At 43.7% G+C, this 24637-nt stretch overlaps 1 protein-coding gene across 1 annotated transcript in view; it reads right to left on the reverse strand.

Moving 5' to 3' along the window:
- Positions 1–950: 950 nt before the first annotated feature.
- LOC141953260 (uncharacterized) overlaps positions 951–24637 on the reverse strand; it is a 101031-nt gene continuing 77344 nt past the window's right edge. Inside the window, exons 5-8 of the mRNA XM_074891730.1 lie at positions 4693–4956; positions 3693–3740; positions 2415–2520; positions 951–1932 (exon numbers count right to left, since the gene is read on the reverse strand). Coding sequence (XP_074747831.1) covers positions 1926–1932; positions 2415–2520; positions 3693–3740; positions 4693–4956 — 425 coding nt within the window. The 3' untranslated portion in view covers positions 951–1925. The remainder of the gene's footprint in view (positions 1933–2414; positions 2521–3692; positions 3741–4692; positions 4957–24637) is intronic.

Raw genomic sequence — 24637 nt, forward strand, 5'->3', positions numbered from 1 at the left:
CTAAATGGTCAGGTGGCAGCACCATGGCAGGAGAGCGGGGAGACACTGTTGTGTCGCTGCTCAGCGCTGTGGGGTCAGATCCTCTGCAGGGATGCTGGCATGGTCTTCACGCAGGGACCCTCTCCCACATGCAGCACCGGGGCTTTTGGCTAAAAGCATCTCAAACATGAGCCTTTCCAAAATCCGAGTTCCTTGCAATGGCTGTGAATCCAGCAGGGTGGGAAACATCCCGAGAGGGGGAATCACCCCCACCAGCCTGTCGAGGCTTTCCCTGCCACCCAGTTTGGGCAGTAGTGTGAGGTAGAAGCAAAGTATAAGATTTGCAGGGAGAGTGTGTTTCTTTCTGAGCACCCTTCTCATTTCTCCCTCCAGAGGAGTCTCTAGTGCTCCAGAAGACGGAGAAATTGATGTCACAAAAGGAGAAAATTTCCAGTCTTGCCAGTGACAGACGGAACCTGGAGACACAGGCCAGGTGGTTGGTGTCATTAATTGAAAGCAGGTACCTTGTTCTCCAGTGACACTTGGGAGTGGGGGGCATTTAGACGTAGGACACTTCAGGTCCTGTGTTCCCCATAGCAGTAGACATCTGCCTTCAGGAACCTGGACCGCTTACTAGTCCTCCCACTGTGAGCAGGGCATATTTTACTGTCGTCTTCACGTAGCACAGAGTCTACTCTTGGAGGAGGGGTGCTCCCCTCCATTGCCCTCCCTCCAAGCCAGCCGTGCTATTCTCACCCAGACACAGCAAGGATGTCCTGGATTCTATTCCCCCCACCACTGTGGATCCAGCCAGTTATTGCAAACAGCTCATGGTGGCCAAGTCAGGCTGAGGAGGAGAGTCTGGATGCCCCTTCCCTCCTTCACCCCAAAGGCCAGGCTCATTTCTAGAGATGAGCTCATCTGAAGGGTAAAACAAGTTCCTCAAACTACAGATACAAAGGACAAACAAGTTTCTTACTTTTGATAAGAATTGTTTAATAGCAGCCAAAGACCCAAAGAAATGCCGAGATATCAGTGTGGTTGCCAGTACAATTCAAGAATTAGCAGCGTGCAAAGTTCACATGCATGCACTGTTTCTAAGGAGTGCACACACGGACAGGCAAATATTTCAGTGTAGTTTTATGCAGTGATTATAAAAAGAAATTGGGAAATCCAAGGTTGTTTTAGAACTAAACAAAAAGAACAAAAGTAGTTTGTATTTTTGGTAAATGCAAAGCCAAATCTTAAGCAGGTTTAAATTCAGAAAATGTTAAGGCCAGATAGACTTTAAAAAAATAATAAACATTCTTTTGTCCTGTGATAATGAAGTGAGAATTTTACTGAATTCAGGACTTCTGGGAGCCCTAGTAGCATATCTTTTAGGGAAAAAAAAAAAAAAAAAGATACCTTACTCTGATCTAGCAAAAGATAGCGGAACATGATGCATAGCACCCTGAATAAATCTCTCTGGTTTTCAGAATGTTTAATTTGCAACTGAAATGGTGTCTGTGGGGGTGCACTTTAAGGTGTGCATACTTGAAAGCTACCAAAGTATGAAAAATTCACATTCAAGTGCTATCTAGCTTGCAGTTTGCAACAAACAACACTGCCCCAAGCAGAAATTGTGTGTCATTTTAACACAAGTAATAGCGATGTTTGGCAATTTATAGTTACAGCAAACTATGCTTCATGCAAAAAGAGGCATTGTCGTGTTAAATGGATCAGGCATCTGGGGGAGCAGAATGCTGAAAATGTTAAGCTTATTTTTGAGTGGCTTTGTAACAACGCAAATAAAGCAATTTAGGCTATAACAGCTGGTGTGATACACAGAAACAAGTGATATCCCTTGCGACAGGAATGCCTGTGTTCCCTCTTGCACATGATGCTCTGGTAAAGATTCCTCAGCGGACTTTTTTGGAACTTCAAGACCACACCATCTGGTTACTTTAATTCCTGTAGCAAAAATAAAGTTATGTTAAATCATTATTTGGGATACAGTCGCAGCTACACAATTGTAGACCTGAAGTGTCTACGGCTTAGAAAGAAGAGAAAGAGACTCTTGGCCAAAACTAGTGTATGAGGTCTGAGGTCTTAAAGTCAATAAGCATCAAACTTTTCCAGCTGGAGACTGGTCAGAGGATGAATCTGATGGATAAATGCAGATAAGGAAAGGGAGGGATGTAAATAGAAGGGAGGGATGTCTAGAAAGAAGAAAAAAGTTAAATTTGCACATGGATAAGTAAAAGTAAGTAGACTTGAGGGGTGGGCGAAACAGTAATATGGCCAAAGGAGTGGAAGGATTTTACTGTTGGTAGACAAAAGGTGTGTGGACAGACCGCATAAGCAGTTATTACAGAGAGAGGCACATTCATAGCTAATGAGCTGATGCAGATGGGTTCTGTCAGAGGCCTTCCCACCCTCCCATGCATACTCACTTTTTTTTCCACATCAGCATTGTCATCAGCACATTAAAAATGATTCCTTTCATTAAAATTATTTTCAGGCCCAGCTGTGATAAAGACAGCATGTTCAGGTTTTCATCTGTAAAAGTAACAGAGAAGGAAAGTCACAAGAGCACTGAGACATCCGTGCTTCCAGACACTTAATGGAGCCGTTCCACTTCGTGTGACTGAGTCAGCTAGTAGGGCAGTAACGAGACAGTGAGCAAGGCTGTCTCACTGAGAGGCTTTCACTTCTTCCAGCTGGTGTTTCAAGGACTGTGTTTTCCTTCAATAACCACTTAATTATCCCGTATGCAAGTCTGCCAACCACCTAGCTGTTTTTAAATACGTGTTATGAACCCAGGATGCTGGAGGCATCCCTTCTTCCTCTCCCTAATTTTTTTTAAGATGGGCAGGAGGAAAACAAGTTAAATTTTATTGAAAGAACACAAAGTCTATTTGAATTTTCTATTAATCTTAAGTTACAAAGCCATTTTCATTTGAAATACATTGATCTATATTGGTGAAGCAGGGACCCTGTCATCAAAACCTTATGTTTATCTTTGAAAACCTCTCTCTGAAATGACTGATCAAATCAGCCCAGTTTACTGGTAAGTGTTTTTCTGAAGTGGTGTTTTGGAAACATTTGGCTAACTGGTTTCTTTTCAGCAAGGTTTCATGTTTGCGAAAGTACAGCTATTGTGCAACAGGGCAAGCGCAGAGGCAGGCTCAGCTCCTTTGAACCAGCAGGAGCAGCGATTGCCTGGGCTCCAGCACTGGCTGGTGTACTCCCACAGCCACGAGCCAAAGCAAAGCTTGCTCAGATGCACTGTATCTTCAGTGCAACCCTGCAGCTGAGCACACACTGCAGAAACCACTTGCTTATCTTTCGGTTTATTAGGTGTTTGTGCACCCAAAAATAAAAACAACTCTTTTGAAGTCTGCAATGCAGACAGACATCCAGTAAGGCTGACTCATACCAGTACCTTCAATCACTATGTGGTGGGGAGTAGTTGTTTGGATAGTCCTAGCAAGAGCATGTAGGCACTGGCTACACTGGTCACACAGAATTACCAGCTCAGATCTGGAAGGCTACCTTAACCCAGTGACTTCCAGCCTTGATGTTTAAAGCCTGTGGGGCCCTTTTGGAAATTTCCAGTCTGAGCTTTTTGCTCCAACAGGAATTCTGCAAACATGGAACATTAGCAAAAGCTTGGAAAGACATTTTCTTTAATCACGGCAAGCTTTACCCCTAAAATGCTGTGTACACACCTGTCTTGAAGTGTAGAGACATGCCTGTAACACAGATAGTGCTGGCACCTGCAGACAGTAACAATAAATTTAATTAATAACAGAAGTGTACTTCTTCAGAAGTTCATAAAGATATCTCTACTTGGAAGGGCTGGATTAGAGTTTCTGGCCAGTAAAACCTCCCATAAACACTCACTTCTGATATTTTCAGGGCAAGTTAATCAATCTAATTAAACTTTAGTATCCCATTGGACAAAGGAATTTCAAGCTTTATATCCCCCCCCCCCCCCCCCCCCCGGGTGATTTTAAGATCTCTCTGCTATGATTGTACCTGTCTACTGACCCTTAATCTTGTTTCCACCAAGGGGAAGGCAAAAGAATTATAGAATCATAGAATGCCTTGGGTTGGAAGGGACCTTAAAGATCATCTAGTCCCAAACCCCCTGCCACAGGCAGGGACACCTTCCACTAGCCCAGGTTGCCCAAAGCCCCGTCCAACCTGGCTTTGAACCCTTCCAGGGAGGGGGCAGCCACAGCTTCTCTGGGCAACCTGTGCCAGGGCCTCACCACCCTCACAGGGAAGAATTTCTTCCTTAGATCTAACCTAAATCTACCCTTTTTCAGTTTAAGGCCATTACCCCTGGTCCTATACCTACATGCCCTTGTAAAAAGTCCCTCCCCCCTTTCCTGCAGCCCCTTTCAGTCCTGGAAGGCTGCTGTAAGGTCTCCCTGGAGCCATCTCTTCTCCAGCTGAACCCCCCCAACTCTCTCAGCCTGTCCTCATAAGGGAGGTGCTCCAATCCCCTGGTCATCTTTGGGGTCCTCCTCTGGACCCGCTTGAGCAGGTCTATGTCCTTCTTATATTGGGAAAACAGAGTCAACAAGCCAACATTCCTCTGGAGTGAGGGAGCGTAATTCAGTTGCTTGCAGGGCTGGGAGATGTGAACAAGTCCTGCACATACCAATAGCACAGACACTAGAGTACCTCTAGCCCTGAACACACATCCAAAAATGCCATTACCACTTTCAGGATCCTCGCTCTCCAGTTTTCCAAAGCCCTCATGATCGGCACCACACTGCAGTTCATCTTTCTTGGCCCAGTAGGTTGACAGGTAGCTAGATTCCTGTTTGTTCTCAGATGTTGCCACCTCCACAATAGCACTTGTCTCCTTCTCAGGCGAGTTAAGAGTGAGCTTTTTAGGGGAGTAATCTGTGATCAGGCACATTTCCAAATCCTCATCATCTTTAGAGATCAGCCTGTAGACCGAAGGAGATGGAGTAACATCTGAAAACGGAAAGAGGAAGACATTAGATGAGAGTACACAGTCATAGTTCCTTCAATCTTAACATACAGATTCGTAAGTATGGAGGTTTTTCCATTTATGTTGACTTATGTTGTGTGGGAGACACAGAGAGTGGCCAGGCAGGATCCCTAGAGCATCTCCAATGATACTCATGTGGGCATCCACACCCTAGATATCCATATCCAGCCTAGACATTTCTCTCCATGACAACTCATTCAACTCTGCTCTGCAGCCTGGGCTTCCTTTTGGATCTTGGCCTGGGTGCATTCAGGAATGTGTATAACAGGCAGAGGAGAGAGCACTTGCTTCTTGCTTCACTGCTAGAGACGTCTTGTGTCTGGAGAGAACTGAGCAGCCCAGGGGCATTCTGCCTTTTCTGCAAATCCACCACTGACATCCAAAATCCCAGCTCCTCCACCTGTCCTGAGGGACAGTGGATAAACTACCAAGTCTTGAGGGTGTCCACATTTACAACCAGCCCTGCTAATTGTGTTCCTACAGGAGAAAGCTGGGAAAGCCACTGCGAAGTAGGAACACATGGTTGCATTCAGGGAAAGAAAGATGAAACAAATGTTTTGTTATGTTCCATCACCTGACAGTACAGTGCAAGATATTTTTACTAAATTTTACCCTGCAAACGAGGGGTTTGGAGAACTAAAGGCTGCAGATATAAGACACCTGGGTTTATTTCTGTTTTCTTGCTTCAAATTCTGCTAGCAAGTCAGTTAGAATAGGATTTTCCACTCATATCAAAACACTACCTGTGGTTAAACTCTTTTTTGCACATTTAACTTTGTAAACTTGTACTCTAAGCATATATTTCATCTTGTACTGCTCTTGAAGTCTGAATCTTTGAGAAGGTGCTTTCCTAAATCTTTGTTCATGCGTAATAGTGAAATGTTATGGGCACTGCAGTACTGTAATGATGAACAGTTGAAATATCATTACAGACATACTGTAGCCAAGATGCAGATTTGTGGCTCTCAGCAGCCCTCTGGCTGAATTTTCCATTGAACTTCACAATCACAGGTTTGAACCAGAGCTTCAGTTCACATTTATAACCTGACAAAGTGTTATCATGTAGGATTGAGAGTTTAGATTGATATTTGCTTCATCCCTGTTCACACACCACACTGATAAATATTGTAGAAGTACTAAAGACAGCTTAGCTCCCAGATGAAGAAGTTTTAATTTCTTCCCTTGAGGGAAGTTTGGACTAAACCTTGGTTTTTAGAAACTGTCTCAAAATCTTATGCAAGTGCAGACCCTAGTTGAATCACTGAGATAATCTATTCAATTCAGCACCTTAGAGAAATAATCATATTTCTTTATTAATACGATCTCAGAAAAAAAATAATCCACAAAGCCTAACGATTCATTCTCTGTCCCTTCTCCCGAATTGCAGTTCATCTATCTCTGGCTTTGAAAAACCTGATGAGACTTTCTTTTTCCCAGCTACACAGAATGTGGTCTAATACACGTTCTGACTCCCTCCACCCCACTCCCCACCTCCCATACTCCCAGTTATTGTTTTGGAAATAGATTTCAGTGATCATTTGTTAGGGAGAGGAAGACAGGAGCGGGTAAAAAGCTTGATGGTAGATCCCTGCATAAAATACAGATGAACCAGCATACATTATTGTCATGCATACAGAAGAGAAGAGGCGGAATTGATCAAGCTGTTCTGCTTCTCTCTCATAATGAATACCATGCTTTCTGAAGAGCTACATATCCACCTCTCACCAAATTAGGGTGTTTTTCTCCTTTTCAATCTGTGCTTTTATCTTGAGCAGATAAAAAAATAAGGTCTGTTTTTTGCAGGCAGCTTCAGCAGCACCTGTTTTGCAGAACACTTATTTCTCATTCTTGCTCAGAGTGCCTGCTGACTTTGTTCTGGTATAGAGTCTTTTTCCGATAAGTTCCTTTACGTATTTGCACACTGCTGTGAAAGTTTGCAGATAGTCTGGGTAAATATCAGCTATTATAACCACAGCACTGTGACCTATGTTTCCTGTTATTCTGTCTTAATGAGTTGGTGGATGTGTTGGAGGTGCTGTATTGATATTTATGACCTGTATTTGCAGGAAAGATTGAGAAATAAATGATGATACTCTGAGCTGTCCATCCTGCCAAATTTCATCTTTACTGAAGGATACCCTACAGGTGAAAGAACAGGAGCTGCTGGAATGCTATTCCCGACCAGCCTACCGAGAAAGCCAACGCCAGAGGCTGGTTTCAGGGAGAGAGCAGTAGAAGCCTGTTCCAACATCAGACCGAGACCTATGCCTTTTTTTCCAAACAAGCTGCCGTAGAAATCCTGAACTGGTTTAACACACAGCTTGTATTAGACAGTTACCTCATTCTCCATTCCCTCCAAAGCAAAGTCTCTGAATCTCTGGTCAGACTGGAATTGGTGTGAGAGAGGTTTTTGATCCTCTTGCCATTCCTCAGACTGAGAAATTATATTCCACAACTAGAGTCAACCTGGAGCTATTGCCAGACTCAGAGGAAATATATACCCCCTCACACCCTCACACAGGCTAATCTTGACCCCAGAGGAGCAACTCCAGTGACTTAACAAGCACTTTACTGATGTTTGCTGGCTGTCCTGCAGTGGAAGTTCCAAAAGGTCTATCAGAGGCCCTTTGTGAAATCTGCCAGCCCTGCATGGATGCTAGGATGTCTACAGCAGGACTAGGTGTCCACATTTAGTACCTGAACCCTTCTCTAGGCTTCCAGTGTCTGGAGGCACTCAGATAAAAGACGACAGGTCCTAGTCCAGCATCAGCCAAGTCATCCAAAGTACAAAGACTCTGTGCAAAGATTCAGTATTTTCAAATGTGAACATGCTGCTTCACTCACAGGGTTCAGGCATAATTCTGGTCTCCATCCCAAAAATATGTTTGTCGTTGCCTCTGTAGTTACACCAAAACCATCCAAGACCTTTCTCACAAACCTTTAAAGGGGAAGATTTCTAGCTGAACCAAAACTAAAGCTGAATTAATAGAGGAAGACACCCAGTATGTCAGGAGAAATCAGTGTTCAATGGACTAAATAGTTCTCTAGTACAAAATCTAGATAAATCCTGCGTTTATAGCATGTGTTCACATTAAGGAAAAGATGAGACAAAGATTTCTTAAATTTCATATTGGGAAGGAATACCCTACTTGTGTTCATGTATAGATTTATTCATGCATCACCTAAACTGTGGGAGAGATTTACTGTGATCTCCCCAGCTGCTCCTTTCGACAATGTTAAGGAAAGTTTTTTGGGGTCAGAAGAAGAAATTCTGCTTATCAAATCCACTCTTTAAAGCTCACAGGTGAATGAGATGGCTTAACCTGTCTGTGTAACAATTGTCTAGAAACAAAAGACTTGAACTGGCTGCTCGTGAACTCTCTGAGAACCTCAGTCATTTTCACAAAATACTTTTGCATGTTTTTTCTTCCAAAATCAGAGTGGGTTTAATTGCCAGAACAAGTTTTCAATTTTATATGCCAGAGATATAGTTTCTAGGAAAAAAAAAAAAAAAAAGAATCATGGAATGGTTTGGGTTGGAAGGGACCTTTAAAGGTCATCTAGTCCAACCCTCAATTCAAGTAATTTCAACCCAAAAAAGATAAACTTTCTGAATTAGAGAATAACTATTCATGTAGTGCCAGCCAAATAAATCACATTTGTTTAATGAGTAAGAAAAATATTTGAAAGAATCCACCTAAAATCCCTTTCTAAAAACAAGTGGAAGATCATTTTATGTTGATATCAAAAAGTCAGAAGAACTTTTGATCTTACACTTGTGGAATTGCCTCAGAGGTAGATCTCTATTTCACACCAAAATGATATCCTTTCCCGATCAGTCTATTTAGTGGGTACATTTAATTAGATAACTTATATGGGATCATAGCCTTGTGCCATTTCCAAAAATTACTCCCCTAGCTCCAGTATCCCATGCACCCCAGTTTGAATCATTGTAAATAACTGTAGTCTAAGTCACCTGGGAAATGTCTTCACAATATGGTGTGAAACCAAGACATGAACCCAGAGGTATCTCTGATTTTTTTCCCCTCAATTTAAGGCAAAACACTATTACTGTCTGACAGGATTCTGAAGTTAATGTTAATGATATGCCAATATCGTTAATCTAAGACATTGATGATGCTGTCTCATTTCCCACTATTCCCAGTCTCCCTGCTCCATCGTCACAAGCACCCTGTTGAGAAACAATCCTGGATTCATTTTCTTTCAGCCTTCACTCCTCCCTCCACTCCTCATCTAGAGTTTATGTTCATTATCCATGAAGGTAGACCTGTTCAGAAACACTAACCCGTGGACACTGCTCCTGCCTTCATACCTTCATAGCCTGTCCTTCTCCAAATCTTACTCACCAGGGTTGATTTTAAATCTAGTCTCTATTCCAAACACAAATTTACTGTATCTTTCAGTTTCCCACTCAACAAGAAGCCTTTGCAATGAATACCTGCCTACCAGCTACATATTCCAATGGCTCCTCATCCAAAACCTGTGGGAAAGCTGTCTACCAGAGGGTGACACACAAAGATATTTGAAATTTCATTCCATCTTCTCAGGTTTCTAAAGCATTTAAAAATATAACTGAGGAGAGGAAAGAGAGTTACCATGCATCACAACGAGTTTGGTTCCCCTTCCAAATACAGTTTTTCTTGATCCTGACTGCTCACACTGTAACATCGGGCTTTACAACTATGGAAGGGGACTTCTGCATTTTAAAACCAAAAAATCATGACATATTCTCTTAGGCTAAGAGTTAGAAAATCCAATGTCTAAGCCATTAGTCAGAATAACCTCCAGATATTATTTTAAAGATGAAAAAATCAAGTCGGAAAACTTTAATAGCCAGGAACTGCATAAAACTGCTAAACTTTTTATGTAGCTTTCAGCCATGTGTGAACAGCTTGCATCATTCTACGTGTGACTACACCATGCCATGACTATTAAACCTGTGTGAACATTACCATCTTCTCTAGCTGTTCTTTCCTGCAGAGGGTCACTGCCATACCAGAGCCAAGCACTCCTTAGATTCCAAGACAGCATCTCTATTGCAACTATTTTTGTCAAGGGAAGATGAAAAGAAGTCGGAACATGCTTCCACGTAAGTCCTAGTCCATCTACCCAATGAACAAATGATTTACCAATCCTGGGGTTAATATGAAACAGAAAGCTCAAACTTACTTGGGGTAACAAGAAGTTGAGTCCCAGTTCCAAATGTAAGTTTCACATATCCCTGATTGGCACATTGTTGTCAACCTCTACAAAAATGTAGACAGGTTTTTCCCACACATAGTAACAACCAGGTCAACAGACATTTCAGAGCAGAGAATAACTTAAGGGAGTAATGATGAAACACATTGATTTAAGTCACCATCAAAGTACCGAAGAAATCTACTAGAAAATTATCAGGATCAGAAACAAGGAGATAAAATTTAAAAATGTTAATTCATTGACTGGTTGCAATCAGCTTTCAGGACAATACTAGGAACAATCTGTTTTTCCATCTGTAATATCACCTAAAATTCCTGTTCACTGTGCCATGTAGTTAGAGCCACTGCCTTTCAGTCCAAGTTTTCTCCAGAAGGTTTCACCTTTTAGTACCCACCTGGCTTGATCACCACCAAGGTTCCTTTAGCTAGTGTCAGCTTGTATCCTTCTCCACCCCCATAATTCACATGACCCAGGAAACCTTTACAAGAACTCCTTTGACCTTGATTACAGTTATCTCCTTATGGGTTTCAGTGCCACATTGTGACCCTGTCTAGATCTCAGAACTTCACAGGCAGTTGCAAAGGCAATCTGAGCCTTCTAACTCTATTACTTCAGGATTCATATACTCTCACTTACACATGCGGTAGCAGGAGTAGGCATTAAGCACGGCCTTGTAGCTGCAACAGCCCAGCAAATCTGGATTCAAGTCCCAGTTGCAAACAGAATCCACTTGCAATATTTGTGGATAATACAGTATCTGTACATCAGACAAACAAGGTAAAAGGCAGTCCAATTCCCATTCCAACACTAATATGAAAAATGTTTTAAGTATGCTCTTCCTTGGTGGGATTCTGCTACAAGCTAAGACCCAGACCAACCTGACCTTGAATGTTCCCAGGGATGGGGCACCTACCACCTCTCTTGGAAACCTGTTTCAGTGTCTCACTACCTTCACTGAAACAATTTCTTATTTACATCTAGTCTGACTCTGCCCTCTTTTAATTTAAAATCATTACTGCTTGTCCTATCGCTACAGGCTCTCCTAAAAAGTCTGTCCCCATCTTTCTTATAAGCCCCCTTTAAATACTGAAAGGCCACAATAAGATCTTCCCACAGCTTTCTCCAGGCTAAACAACCCCAACTCTCTCAGCTTTTCCTCACAGGAGAGGTGTTCCATCCATCTGATCATTTTTGTGGCCCTCCTCTGGACCTACTCCAACAAATCCATGTCTTTTCCTGCTCTGAGGACTCCAGAGCTGGACACAGCACTGGAGGTGGGGTCTCAGCAGAGCAGAATAGAAGGGCAGAATCACCTCCCTCAACCTGCTGGCCACGCTTCTTTTGATGCAGCCCAGGATACGGTTGGCTTTCTGGGCTGCAAGTGCACATTGCTGGCTCATGTCCAGCAATACAGATGTTATAGCCATTCTTGCATTTCAGTGCACTTTCATGTGACTTATATCATCCATGACTTTGATTAAGGCCAATGGAAGTGGCATGGATTTACCCTTAGGAGAGAACAAATCCACATGGCTACTTGACAGAAGAGCAGAACCAGGCCTTGTCTCAGCTTATCACAGGAATGCAATTGATGGAAGAGCACTGAAAGCACATGCCTGCCTGCAGCTGCCTCAAGGAAGACTGCTTGGACAGCTGCTGTGGAATGAATTTCACTGCTTAAGGTGAGACCTCAGGCTACTGTGCCTTTGACAGCTACCATTTCCCAGATCTTGGTGTGCATCCACAGCAGGCTTGCAAATTAGACAAAAAATCAGAATAAATGTACCTGGTGAAACCAGAAGTCTTGTCCCAGATCCAAATGTGAGTTTGTAACTACTTCCATAGTCACACAATAGCACAGGCCTCTACAATATCCAGAGTGGTATTGAATGAAACCTTCAACAATTAAATACTCCACCAAAAGAAATCCCATTTACCTCTATGATTAGACAGATCCATCTACCTAGGGCTTTTCTACCTGCTGACTTTCTTTTCATGTGGTGTTTTGCGTCTTTCAAACTTGCAAATGTTCCTTAATATTCCCCTCCATCATATTTATTCTGTTGCTTCCAGAAAGTCACCTGCATCACAAGTTCTATTCATTATCTCATTCCTCATTTATTTAGTCTGCCAGTCAGATTCCTCTCTCAAAAATTAGTTACTTCACAGCTCACCCAGTGATGGATGGCACAGTACAAACTCCATCATCCCACCCTCTTGGATTTGCCATCTGAATTAGTCAAGCATAATTCCAGAGCAAATTTGCCATTTAGCTTTTAAGTAGAAAACAAACGTTTTGGTCTGCAGTTTCTTTGTGGCAGGGAGACTATTGCTTAGTGTGCCATTAAACACTGAGTTTTCAGTGCGCGTTTGGGAAGCTCTTAGGTTCTGCAGCATGATCAGAGCGAGATCTGGAGCAGTTGCATACAGACTTGACCATAATGGTAAATTTGGGGACATGAAATGAACTCAGGCAAAGCCTTGATTTATAGCTCCTTTAGCTTGCTGATAGCTCCATATAAACGTGAGATTTTTATTTTTCTCAGGTAATTTTGAACAGGGTCAGGAGGGTCATTTGAAATATGAGGAAATTCCTCAGAGGTTTTCAGAATGAATAGTTTCTTTGTATTACTGTGTTTTTTAACTTTCAGAACAAAGTTATTTTGAAATTATCTTAACAATCACTACCAATTTAAGAAACGGAAACATTACTTTTCAAGAGTAATCCCAAAGCATTTAGACAGCAAATGCTCTTAAAAGTATTGTTAAGAAATTTGGAAAAATTGATACATTTGCAAAAAAATATTGGTGTCTCAGCATCTGTTTTACTTTCTTTCCCTTTTCCAAAGAGTTTCAGACAAGAGAAGAAATATGGGATTTCTGAGGGATTTTTTTTTCAGCCACTTGTGGCAGCAACTGTCAAAGCACATTTTTTTTAATGCTTTTTTGTTCAGAGAAAATTATTTCCTGGTCAGGGAACATTTCCATTGTCCCACAACAGCCATTCAGTAATGAACTTTGCTTCTTGACCTCTTTCCCCTCTATCTGGGTATCTATTGCACCCCCAGATTTAAGACTTCTCACACTGTTCTCCAATGGTTTCAGAGCTTCACTTCTAATGTTCTCCAAGCTCACATGAATGTTGAAGGCTAAGGTAATTCCACAGTACGCAGCACTAGTTGGCTGTGATTACAAATTTGATATTTTCAAGGATAAGCTTGCTTCCTGAACTTCCAGTATTTATATAATGCTTCACAATATGGCGGAAACCCAACCCCTATCATTACATTTTTATTGAGGATCTCCAACCAAGGACCCAATGTACACTTGTATTTTGCATCCACAAAAAATTATGAATCTTAGAATTCACATATTAGAAAAGTCCTTTGTACCTGCTACAGCTTTCTGAGACTGGTCTCACCACTCTGCATTTTGCTGGCCCGTGCTGGCTTTCAGCATGTCCCTTTGCTTCTCCTCTACACGCGGATTTTTCATTTAGGAGCCCACTTCCTGTTGGCTTTCCAAGAAAAATCATCTTGCATGTGTAAAACTTCGGCTATGGCTAGTTCATCATGAGGAATAGGGAGGGGAAAATACACGTGCAGCCATGGAAATCTCTTATACCAGTTGCAAATTTATAGTCCTATTGCTAACGTGTTGTGGAGTGATGAAATAGGAACAATAAGGTGCAAAGTGAAAGAAGTACTTCCAAGAGGGATCACATCTGAGAATTCAGACATACCTGGAGAAACCGTGAGTTTGGTTCCAGCTCCAAATGTAAGTTGGCCATAACCCCCAGTATTACACTGTGACACTGTGCTTTGCAAAATGGTGTGCTGGTACGCACACATGCTGGATTACGACTTGAGGACATGACAGTGCAAGATTCTGATTGGAATAATCTGACCAATGTTATTGGCCATTTCCTCAGCACATGTAGTGAAATAAATAATTCCTTCAGCCACAGTCCTATGCCTGCTTAATCACTGAACAACTCAATGTCCCAAATCTCAGAAATCTTACTTGGCTTTACCACGAGCCTGGTTCCGTGTCCAAAGGTAACTTGGTAGGTATTCGTAGACACAGTGTTGTTTGCCATAGCAAAAACCTACCCTATCCACCCCAGCCCACCCGAATAACGTTCCTCAAGGAAATCCCCCAATCTCCCGCATACACGCTTGCAATGATTATATCTTACCTCCGTGTCCGTTGCTTCTCCGCCCCCACACCACAGTCTCATTAATACCACAAGGAAGAGCCACAAGGCAATTCCCTTTCCACCTCCACCCGTGACAAATCCAAACCGGCACCACTCACTAAAGACCATTAGACTTTTTTTCACATCTCTGTTCTTGTATTTCATTTACTTGCTTTCACTGTTCTCTTGCTTCCTTTCCCTGGGATGGATGCATTTGCTGTTGCTTCAATAGAAAGCCTAACACTTCTGTCCTGGGAATACTCAAACCACCCCAAATTGCTCCACAAAGCCACTACACTGTTATTTTTGAAGCTAGAGTACACTATGGTCTATTTTGAGTCCACCTTGACTCAGAGAAGAGACAGCTCACCTGGGGCAACGAGAAGTTTGGTTCCACTCCCCCATGTGAGTTTTCCCCATCCTCCAGTACTAACACCGTGAGGAAGATCTTTACAAAATGGGCCTCTTTGTTCAGCCACCTCGGCGGGTGTTGGAGGCCTTGGATACATTCAGTCATGGATCTGCCTCTGAGAGAAGCTGTAAATACCCACACAGATTTCCACAGACCTCCTCTAGCCTCTCTTTGACAAATGCCCTTTTCCACATTTCTAGTTATTCCACAGGGCAGTAACTAGATTTGATTACAGTCACCTCAGGTATCAGAGAGAGGAAGAACCTACTCCTCAGTTAGGTGGGAACACTTTATGTAGCTTGTGTTGTTGTGTCCAAAATATGGTGCCTACCATTAGCCACTGCAGGTGCTTTCGCAGCCCAAGGCTCTTCCCACTAATCCTCCTTTCCTTCCTCACTGTCTGATAGTTGGCTGCTGAAGAGCATTCAGTGATTTCATCACAGCATGATGATTACCCTGTTGTGAACAAGGGCTGAGACAAACTGAATCCCAGGTAGAAAGCCAAGAAAATATGTTTCTGCTGGGTCACTGACCACCTCAATAGTGCTCAGATGCATTTTCCAAACTTCCCTTTATAAGGAAGTTTCTCTCAGTACAAAATGGAATAACCCCTATTCCTCAGATGCCGCCTTCACCATTTTCCCACACAATGGCCTAAAGACTTACTGGAGTTTTACTGACCGATTTGTTCCTTTACCAGAGATGAACTTATTCACTGACCCACAATTCACACTGTGATGGAGAACTTACTAAAAAAAAAAATAAAAATCTTTGCTTTCCAAGCCAAAATATAAAGCTCGTTCTCCATCTCCAAGACAAAGACAATTTTGTCCCGGGTTTTCCTAAGTAAATGCAAATGCCTCCTAACACTGGTATTCTGAAGAAAAATACAGGGTGGGGGTGCAATCCACTAACCTTCTCAAACCTGGCCAGTTTTCACTGGCACCAGCTGAGTGAACGCTCCATTCACAGCAAATTTTCATGTTTAGGTGCTACTGATTAAAGACTACAGAGAATTTTCTGTTTTCCCCTCACCTTAGGTAGGATTGATAATGTCAGCTTTAATAAAGGTCTTCTGCAGCAAACCCGTGAGAATCTACCTTAGCCCGGAGAGTCACACACCCACTTAGTTTGTAAGGGATGTCCCTGGAGATGTTCAAAATCCAACTGGACAAAGTCCTGAGCAACTTGTTTGATTTGACACTGCTTTGGGCAAGCGGTTTGGACGACGTGATCTCTAAACATAGAAAAATCAAAGAATCTCACGTTGCTGGCTATGAGCATGTATAGGGGTGGTTATGCATGTTCGGGACTGTACTTGTTGAACTCTGCAAATGCACCCTTGGTAATGAAGCTGCTCAAAATTCTCATTAGAAAAAAAATGAGTCTATTGACTTTACAGTTAAACTTGGCGTGATGGGTCCTGCAGAGACGTTTGCAGACATGACCCCAAAGCCTTGTTGTGCTGCAGCGGCAAAAAGGGATGGGAATAACAACATACACATGGCTGAAGGTCAGAGTACCTGATCAAGTCCACCTTCCTATCGATCCAGATTTCCCTCTACAGGTGGGGTTGTTTTTTTTTTTTTTTTACAATGCAAAAAGTATTACAGAATTTGAATTGTTACTATGCATTTTGACTAGCCAAAGCTTTCCTTGCCAAGTCACAACACAGCCTTAGGACATAATGGTCAGGTGAGATGGCAACATGCAGACATTACCCCACACACTTTTGACAAAGGACACAGAGGAAAGCTGCACACTCACTGGGTTGGACGGACAGTCTGGTCCCGGAGCCAAAAGTCACCTTGCCAGAGCCAAAGCCACACAGCATTTCCTTCCATAACAAAAAGCCCAGCAAGCCATTTCAGAAGCAGCACCTCTCCCCAAGCCATTGCCCAGCCATGCCGAGGCTTGCAGCGGCAGCAGAAGGGTGACAGTGCTGCCCACTGCAACACAAACCCCAGTGGGATGCAGTGGCATAGGACAGCCTCCCCACGGGGCAGCTGGAATATCTGGGAGTAGGCGTGTGGCCACTTTGTCCATCCCAGACAAACTGAAATCACGAAGGACCAAGCTGGCACAATCCTTTAAAGCAAAGTCCCTCACTAGCTGATCTCACCCATGAGTGACCAAACACCCAGCCATGCTGCTGCTCTCAACCACCCCACCAAAGGCCTCACAGAAAACAGAAAACATAGGAGCAGCGTTGGACTTACGTGGCCTAACAGTGAGTCTCGTTCCAGAGGCAAAGACAGTTTTATACGAACCAGCTCCACTGGTCACACAGCATTTCCTCTCTCAACAAAAACCTTCCCCACCCCTTGGCAAAGCTGGGCATCCACAGCCCAACTAGACATGGCTGAATGTCACTAGGAGTCAGCTACATCGTGAGGTGAAGACCCCCCACGAACTGTCTGGAGGGTCAAGAGCACCAATTGACCTGTGGGTACAAACCCTGTTTTGATAGAATGATGCTTCTGCCCTGGGACACACGAGTGGGGATTTCATGCAAGTTCACCATCTCAGAGACTCCTCTTCATCATCTGCCTTAAATGAAATAGTGCCTATGTTCTCCTTCCCCTATGAAAAGTGACCTAGATAGAACAGGTACATCTACAAGGCACTCCTGTGGGCACTCAAGGATTTTTGACAAAGGACAGAGGAAAGCTGCACACTCACTGGGTTGGATGGAGAGTCTGGTACCAGAGCCAAAGGTCAGCTTGTTGAAGCCAGAGCCATAATCCCACAGCATTTCCTTCCATGACAAAAAGCCCAGCAAGCCATGGCAGAAGTGACACCTCTCCACAAGGTTTTTCCCAGCCATGCCAAGGCTAGGAGAGGGGCAGCAGAAGAGCAACATGAGGCAGGAGGATCCCAGGGCAGGAGGGGAGGTTGACTGTCCGTCTGTGTGGGATGAGGCCAGGGCTGGGGACAGAACAATGGGACACCCCTCAAACCTTCTCCACCTCCTCCTGTCCCCACAGTGCCTCCAGGGTCTCCCTTGGATTGCTGTTTGAATGCAAAATCTCCACCAAGGTGAGAGCAAACCAGTCTGCTGGAGCATGTTCCCTGGAGCTCAGAGAGATTTAAGAGTATCAGGCACTTGTGCCTTGGTCAGCAAGTACTTAGTGGCCATCACAAGGAGCCTTGTCCCACGCCCAAAGGTGCCTTTGTGATAAGCACCTTTGCTCACACACTGCTTCCCACTGCAACACAAACCCCACTGGGATACAGTGACATCGGAGAGCCAAAGGACCATCGGAACAGCGTTGTTATGGATGGCACCAGTTCTCCAAAGTTCTCTGGACTGTCAGTTCTCTCTGACACACACATCCATCTCTGCTCAGGGTGAAGGGAGGAACAGGAACAGGCATGTAAAGAAGCTTTGACACCGTAACAGACCACACAGGAGCACAAGGCAATGGGACATGCAGGAAAACCAAGTCCAAGAGACACCTGGAGAGTTGCAGGTGTCCCAAAACTGCAGTTCTCAAAATTGTTCCCCTCAAAACAACTAAGAGTGAGACAAAAATGAAGCAATTCCATTTTCCAGGACAAACTCCTGCTTACCTGGTATGACCGAAAGCACCGTTCCCTTTCCAAAACTGACTTTGCCTGCAACACTCACACTCTGACACATTTCATTACAAAAATGTCCCTGTCAGCCCTGGAAATGACCTTGTGCAAAAAGCTATTGCAAAGCTCTCTGATGCATCACGTTCAAAGAGCTGCTACACAGAACATGTTCTGTGTTCACACAGAACAATCTGTTCCTGAATCTATTTTCAGGTAAAGTTGCTCATCCAAGTGGGAGTTTTTGTGCATGTCCACTATGTCAGAGACTCCCCTGATGGCTTACATTCTCTGCCTTAAATGAAATTGTGCCCATGTTCTCCTTCCAATCTGTAATGTGGCTCAGATATAAGAACTATTTGCCCGCAAGGCAGCTGGGACATCTGGGAGCAGGTGTGTGGCCACTTTGTCCATCCCAGGCAAACTGAGAGCACGAAGGGTCATTTTGGACCAAGCTGGCACGATCACCATTGCACCTATGGGTGCAAACCCCATTTGTGAGGACTGCTGCTTCTTCCGTGAGCCAAAGCCTCTCCTGCAGGAGAGCAGGCTGCAGGTAACCCCACAGCTGAAGAGATGCAATCCCAAGAAGAGAGGTGTTGGAAAATCTGCTGCCCACTGGGTCAGGAGGAAACCTGATGTGATCAGATAGAGGTAAAGCGATCAGGGAGGTGGAAAGGGAGGACTGGGATAACAGAGCACAAGAAATACCCCCAGCTGGGCAGCAGTTGTACTCACTGGGCTTCACAACCAGACGTGTCCCACTCCCCAGTGTCAGTTTGTAGTTCCCTGTGTTCACACAGTCCTTCACACCCCAGCAAAAACCATCAGCTCTCATGCCAGTTACTCTGCCACTAGTCCTTGGGAGATCAGCTCCCTCCCATCAACACCAGGCTTTTGAAGCCAGGAATTACTCTAGCCTTGGCAAGGAGGGATCTGCAAGAGAACAAGCAACACCTGGGTTCCCACCCTGTGTCCTATGGAGAAGCGTGTCACTTCTGGACACCTGTTCCCTGGTCACCCAAACAACCTGAGCTGTTGCCAGCACCAAGGATGTTCTGTTTGTGTCCCCTGAGCTGGAGAGTTTTCTGGACATCTGCCAACCTGGACTTGAACTAAACTTCGGGTTACTTCAGCTGCTAAGCTGAAGGAATAAATTCACGGCCTTGTTGAATCTGCTACCAGAGAAATCAGAACGATAGCTCCACAGGTTGAACCAGTCTCCCTCCATTGTAGTTTTGCTAGTTCATGACCACAGATTTCTGATCACAACTCTCCTTCCAGCCATAGATCAGCATGAAAAGGACCCTTCTACACACCAGGCACACCTTCAAAATATTTGTCTTGGTTCTGTCTGCTATCTCTTTCTCCGCGCCTCCCCCCCGCCTCTCTCTCTCTGACACACACAGACGCATGCACAAACACACACATGCACACACGCATGCACGCCATCCCTGTGCAAATCAGTTTCCATTACAGCTCAGCAGGATTTATCAGAGTAGGGGATGTGACTTTCCTATCTTTACTCCTTGAGGCTGGGTTTATACCTACCAGGATGCACAGTCAGTTGTGTCCCGCTTCCAAAGGCAACTTTCTGGTTGTATGCTGAAGTCACACTGTGACACATCCACTTACAAAAACCACACACATCTCTACCACATACGCCTCTGTTCCTGCTCATTGATGGACTATCAGTAGCCAGGAGCATTGTATTCACTAAATAGCAGAAGTCCTCCAACCTTTCTAAGCACAACATCATCTTTCAGCAGTGATCGCTCACTTGTGTGGGGATTTTATGGAAGTTTACCACTTCAGAGACTCCTCTGATGGCTTACGCTGTCTACATTAAATGAAACTATGCAAATGAACCCTTTAGTATTGAAGCTGCTTAAGGTCCTCATTAGAAGAAAAATTACTCTGTTGATTTTTCAGTTATACCTGGCACAACAGGTCCTGCAAAGCCATTTGCAGGTGTGATACCTGCCCCAAAACCTTATTGTGCTGGAATGGCAAAAAGGGAGGGGAACAACAACATGAACATGGTCTAGGGTCAGATGAAGTCCAACTGCCAGCTGGCCCGGTTTTCCATCTACAGGTGGGGTTTTTTTCCACTATATGCCAGATGGGCAGACAATCCAAGAACAATTACAGTAATTTCAATCAGTACTATGCATTTCAACTAGCCAAGTCCTTCTATTACCAAGTCATGGTGCTAAAAGCCCCTCTGCCGTTCAAATCTATATCCACAATAAATGAGGCAAATACATATGTTTCTTACTCGGTGTCACAAGAAGCTTTGTCCCTTTTCCAAGGAAGACTTTATACGCAGCGTTCACACAGTGAGAAACAAGGCAACAAAAACCATCCTTGAAGCCATCACTTACACATCCACAAATAGAGGTTGTCCAATCACTGAAAGTTTAACAAAAAATACATCTCTTTCTTCATGGAAAGATGGGGCTATAGGAACTTAAATACCTAAACCAGCTTCCACTCTTCCATGGGATGCTCTGCAGCCTGAGATTTTCAAAGGAAGCTAAGAGAAGTAAGGCAATGTTTCAAACCTATCTACAAGTCTTTACACCACAACACCACTCTCATGTAATAATGACCTAAAGTCATTAAAGGATTAAAAAGAAAAGAAAAAAAAAAAAAAAAAGGGAGGTGGGGGGTGAGTAAATTACCCAGCTTTTAAAGCACAGAAACTACGTTCAGTTTCCTCTAGGCTTGCCCAATCATGGGCATACGTTTAAAGCATAAAGCACACGTATGCTACTTCTGAGATTTCATCCCATTTTAAATGTCTTTAGCTAACATCATCTTTTGTTTGAATCTCCAAGTCTAAACTTCTGGTCCTTGATGCTTTCAATTTACTGCTGCATATCATGTAAAAAATTATGCCCATTTTTTCAATACAGTTAAGATATTTTATCAAATCAGCTGTTTGTTTCATGGATTGATATGTGGACCTACCTCCTCCTTACTCCCTCCTATCCTTCCCCACTCCATGTTTGAATAATTTATCTGTTTCTGCATCTGTAAATTTATGTTGATCACCAACAAAATTCAGCAATAATTTGACAACTTTCTTTGGACTTCTTTTTACACAGACATTTTGATTTTTCCCAACTGGATGGGTCACACGCAATGTGAGTGCGATCCAGGATAAACTGAAACTGAAGCTACTTAATTCATTGCCAAAGTATACTGTTTCCTGGTCATTTCAGACTCATACAGGGTCCAATTAAAGGTTTGTGTCTACTTACTAGACCAACTTTCAGTTTAGCTCCACTTACAAAGAACATGTTGGCACCAGAACCTCGTACGTCATGCAGTGACTGGCCATGTCACCAAAATGTCCTATTTGAATAACCTGGGAGATCTTACACAAAATACGGGCAAAATAATACATTTAAGGACAGGGAGATTGCTGGCTTTTACAAGTATAGGCTAGATTAGGATAGTGAAAACTCATACTGGCCTTTTAAAATCTGGGCTTTATTTCTACTTTCCCCTACTCAAAAGAAAACAGACCCTTGACTTTTCTCCAGGTTGATCAGTAGGAGACCTCCTGAAAACAGAAACTAAAAGTACATTGACAAGAAAGCATGAAAAGGATGTTGATACACACCCAAATTTTACAGGACTGTTGGGTTTACCAGAACACGTTTGGATATAAGAAGAGTATAGGCTAAGCTTAAAGATGGAACTCACGGTCATACATTTTACATATCATGACAAAGAACATTTCATATACCAAGCAGAAACTATCTGCATCCCTATACTTCAATTAATTAGCGCATTTTGTCCTTCAGGTTCATTCATGACCCTCTTCCCCAAAGACAGCATTGTGTACTTACAGGGTAGAACTGACAACCTTGTTCCAGTCCCAAAGAGAACCTTTTGTCCAGCATCATACACCCAGTGCAACAAACCCTGTCAAAAACTCACTAAGCACAGATGCAGTCGTCCCCTCTACAACTCCTGAGATTCATCCACAGAGAGGGAGGAAAGACTCCCCTCAATCCTTGACCATTTGGGATCTGGTTAAATGTATTTTGCCCCTGAAATGCTCCTACTTGCACCCTGAGACCTAAGCATGATGCCTCATCTACCTTCAGCTCTGACCTACACTAGTACCATGAACATCTCTCAGAAAAAGTGCACTCATGCAGTCAAACAGCCAGATCATCTGGAGACTCAGGATACCTACACACCGAAGGGCTTGGCTACCAGCTTTGTTTAGGTGCCTTACAGGCTCCTGGAGTGTTGTGGTGGAGTTGAGGCCCTTCGACATTTCCAAACACTTCAGCATTCTCAGTCATGTTGGTCCACAGAAGTGAGTGCCCAGCTCAGGACTGCAGATGTTGACTACCAGTCACGCTCATCTTAAATATGCCATGCCACTCATCAGGTCTCACAGTTAAAATGGTCCCCTGCCAAACATCTCCTTCCCTACACCAGCATCTGCACAGGGATCTAGGAGGCAGCAAAGCTAGCAGCCCTTCCTCCCTTTCCCAGTAACTCGCTGGACTCTGGGACAGCAGCCACCGTGTTGGTGACCCTGGAATGTGAGGGGTCAGTACTGGTAAGGCGTTTATCCAGAGAGATGGGCAGCAGTGGCTGCAGCAAGGCCTGCAGAAGTGGCACCAAGGATACTAAGGAAGACACATTGTCTCCAAAGAAATGGAGTGCTTTTGAGCCTTTGGAAAATGATGTTTAAAATATTTAGGCATCTAAAACACCAGAGGTATCAAGAGAAGGAAAAGAATTGCAGATTGCAACCATTGAATTTGAATGCAAGAAGCCTATTCACTACTTAACAGAAGGCAGATAGTGAAGAATTTTTGAGAAGTTGCAGATGTAGGCACCTAGCTATCCCAGACCCATTTTGAGTATGTCAACCCATAGCATCACTGCAGCTTCCACAGATGCTTAAACAGAGACAAAAGGAGGTTTGTAAATTGGTCTGGATTGTCATTGCCTGCAGCACACCACCGCATCTAAGTGTAGAATGGAGGGAGAATCCCTCATTTAGATTAATCTAGGCACTGTAAAATATGTCAGAGGAAGCCAAAGCAAGGGGACACACCTAAGACAACACCTTGGGGGTTCTGGAGAATTTCATCATTCAGTTCCCAAGCTTTTCACTACTAAACAATAAGGGAAAAGAGAAAAATTAATCCATTCCGATTTCCAGTGCAATTGGCTACCTACGGACTCCAACTGAAAGCACAGTTCCCTCTCGAAAAGTGGCTTCCTCTGCACCATGCACATTCTGACACACTTAATTACAAAAATGTCCCTGTCAGCCCTGGAAATGACCTTGTGCAAAAAACTATTGCAAAGCTCTCTGATGTCTCAGGCTCAAAGACAGAGCTGCCACACAGAACATGGGGAAATCTGTTCCGGAAGCTAATTACAGGTAAAGTTGCTCATCCAAGTGGGAGATTTTGTGCATGTCCACTATGTCAGAGACTCCCCTGATGACTTACATTCTCTGCCTTAAATGAAATCGTGCCCATGTTCTCCTTCCCATCTGTAATGTGGCTCAGATACAGCAAGTATGTCTAAGAGGGGATTATGGTGGATGTTCAAGGACTTTGGGCAAAGGAGACACAGGAAATCTACACACTCACTGGGTTGGATGGACAGTCTGGTCCCTGAGCCAGGTCTTTGGTCTCTGCTGCTACCAAAGAAAGCAGAGTGAAAAGCCCCACGACTTGAACCAGTCTCCCTCTGTTTTGATTATGCTAGCTCAGACTACAAAACTGTTCCACCAAGTGGAGCAGGAAAAGGCTTTAAAACTTACTTGGATTTATTCTTAGGCGCGTTCCACCTCCAAAGGTAACTTGGTTGACATAATTAGTCACACAGTGTTTCCCTTCACAACAAAAACTCTGGGGCACACTGAAAGCCAGGTAACACAGAGCTACTTACTGGGTTTCACAGAAAGTCTGCTTCCATGCCCAAAGGTGAGCTTGCCAAGACCTGCCCCTGCAGATTGCCACAGACACAGCCAGCTTTACAACAACCCCACAGCTGGCAGAAAAGAAACACCGTCACCTGCAGAAGAGGCTGACTGTTGTCTTTCCTGGTGGAGTATGGGAAAAATGGTGAAAAACAAGGGAAACCACTAATTCCTGAGCTACAACAGCACCCTTCCCTGCACAGCAAGCTAAGACACAGCTGCTCTTCCTCCAACAGTTCGCTTGCCCACAAAGGTCGCGGTGCTGCC

The sequence above is a fragment of the Strix uralensis genome, chromosome 22 (assembly GCF_047716275.1).
Source record: "Strix uralensis isolate ZFMK-TIS-50842 chromosome 22, bStrUra1, whole genome shotgun sequence".
NCBI classification, from domain to species: Eukaryota; Metazoa; Chordata; class Aves; order Strigiformes; family Strigidae; genus Strix; species Strix uralensis.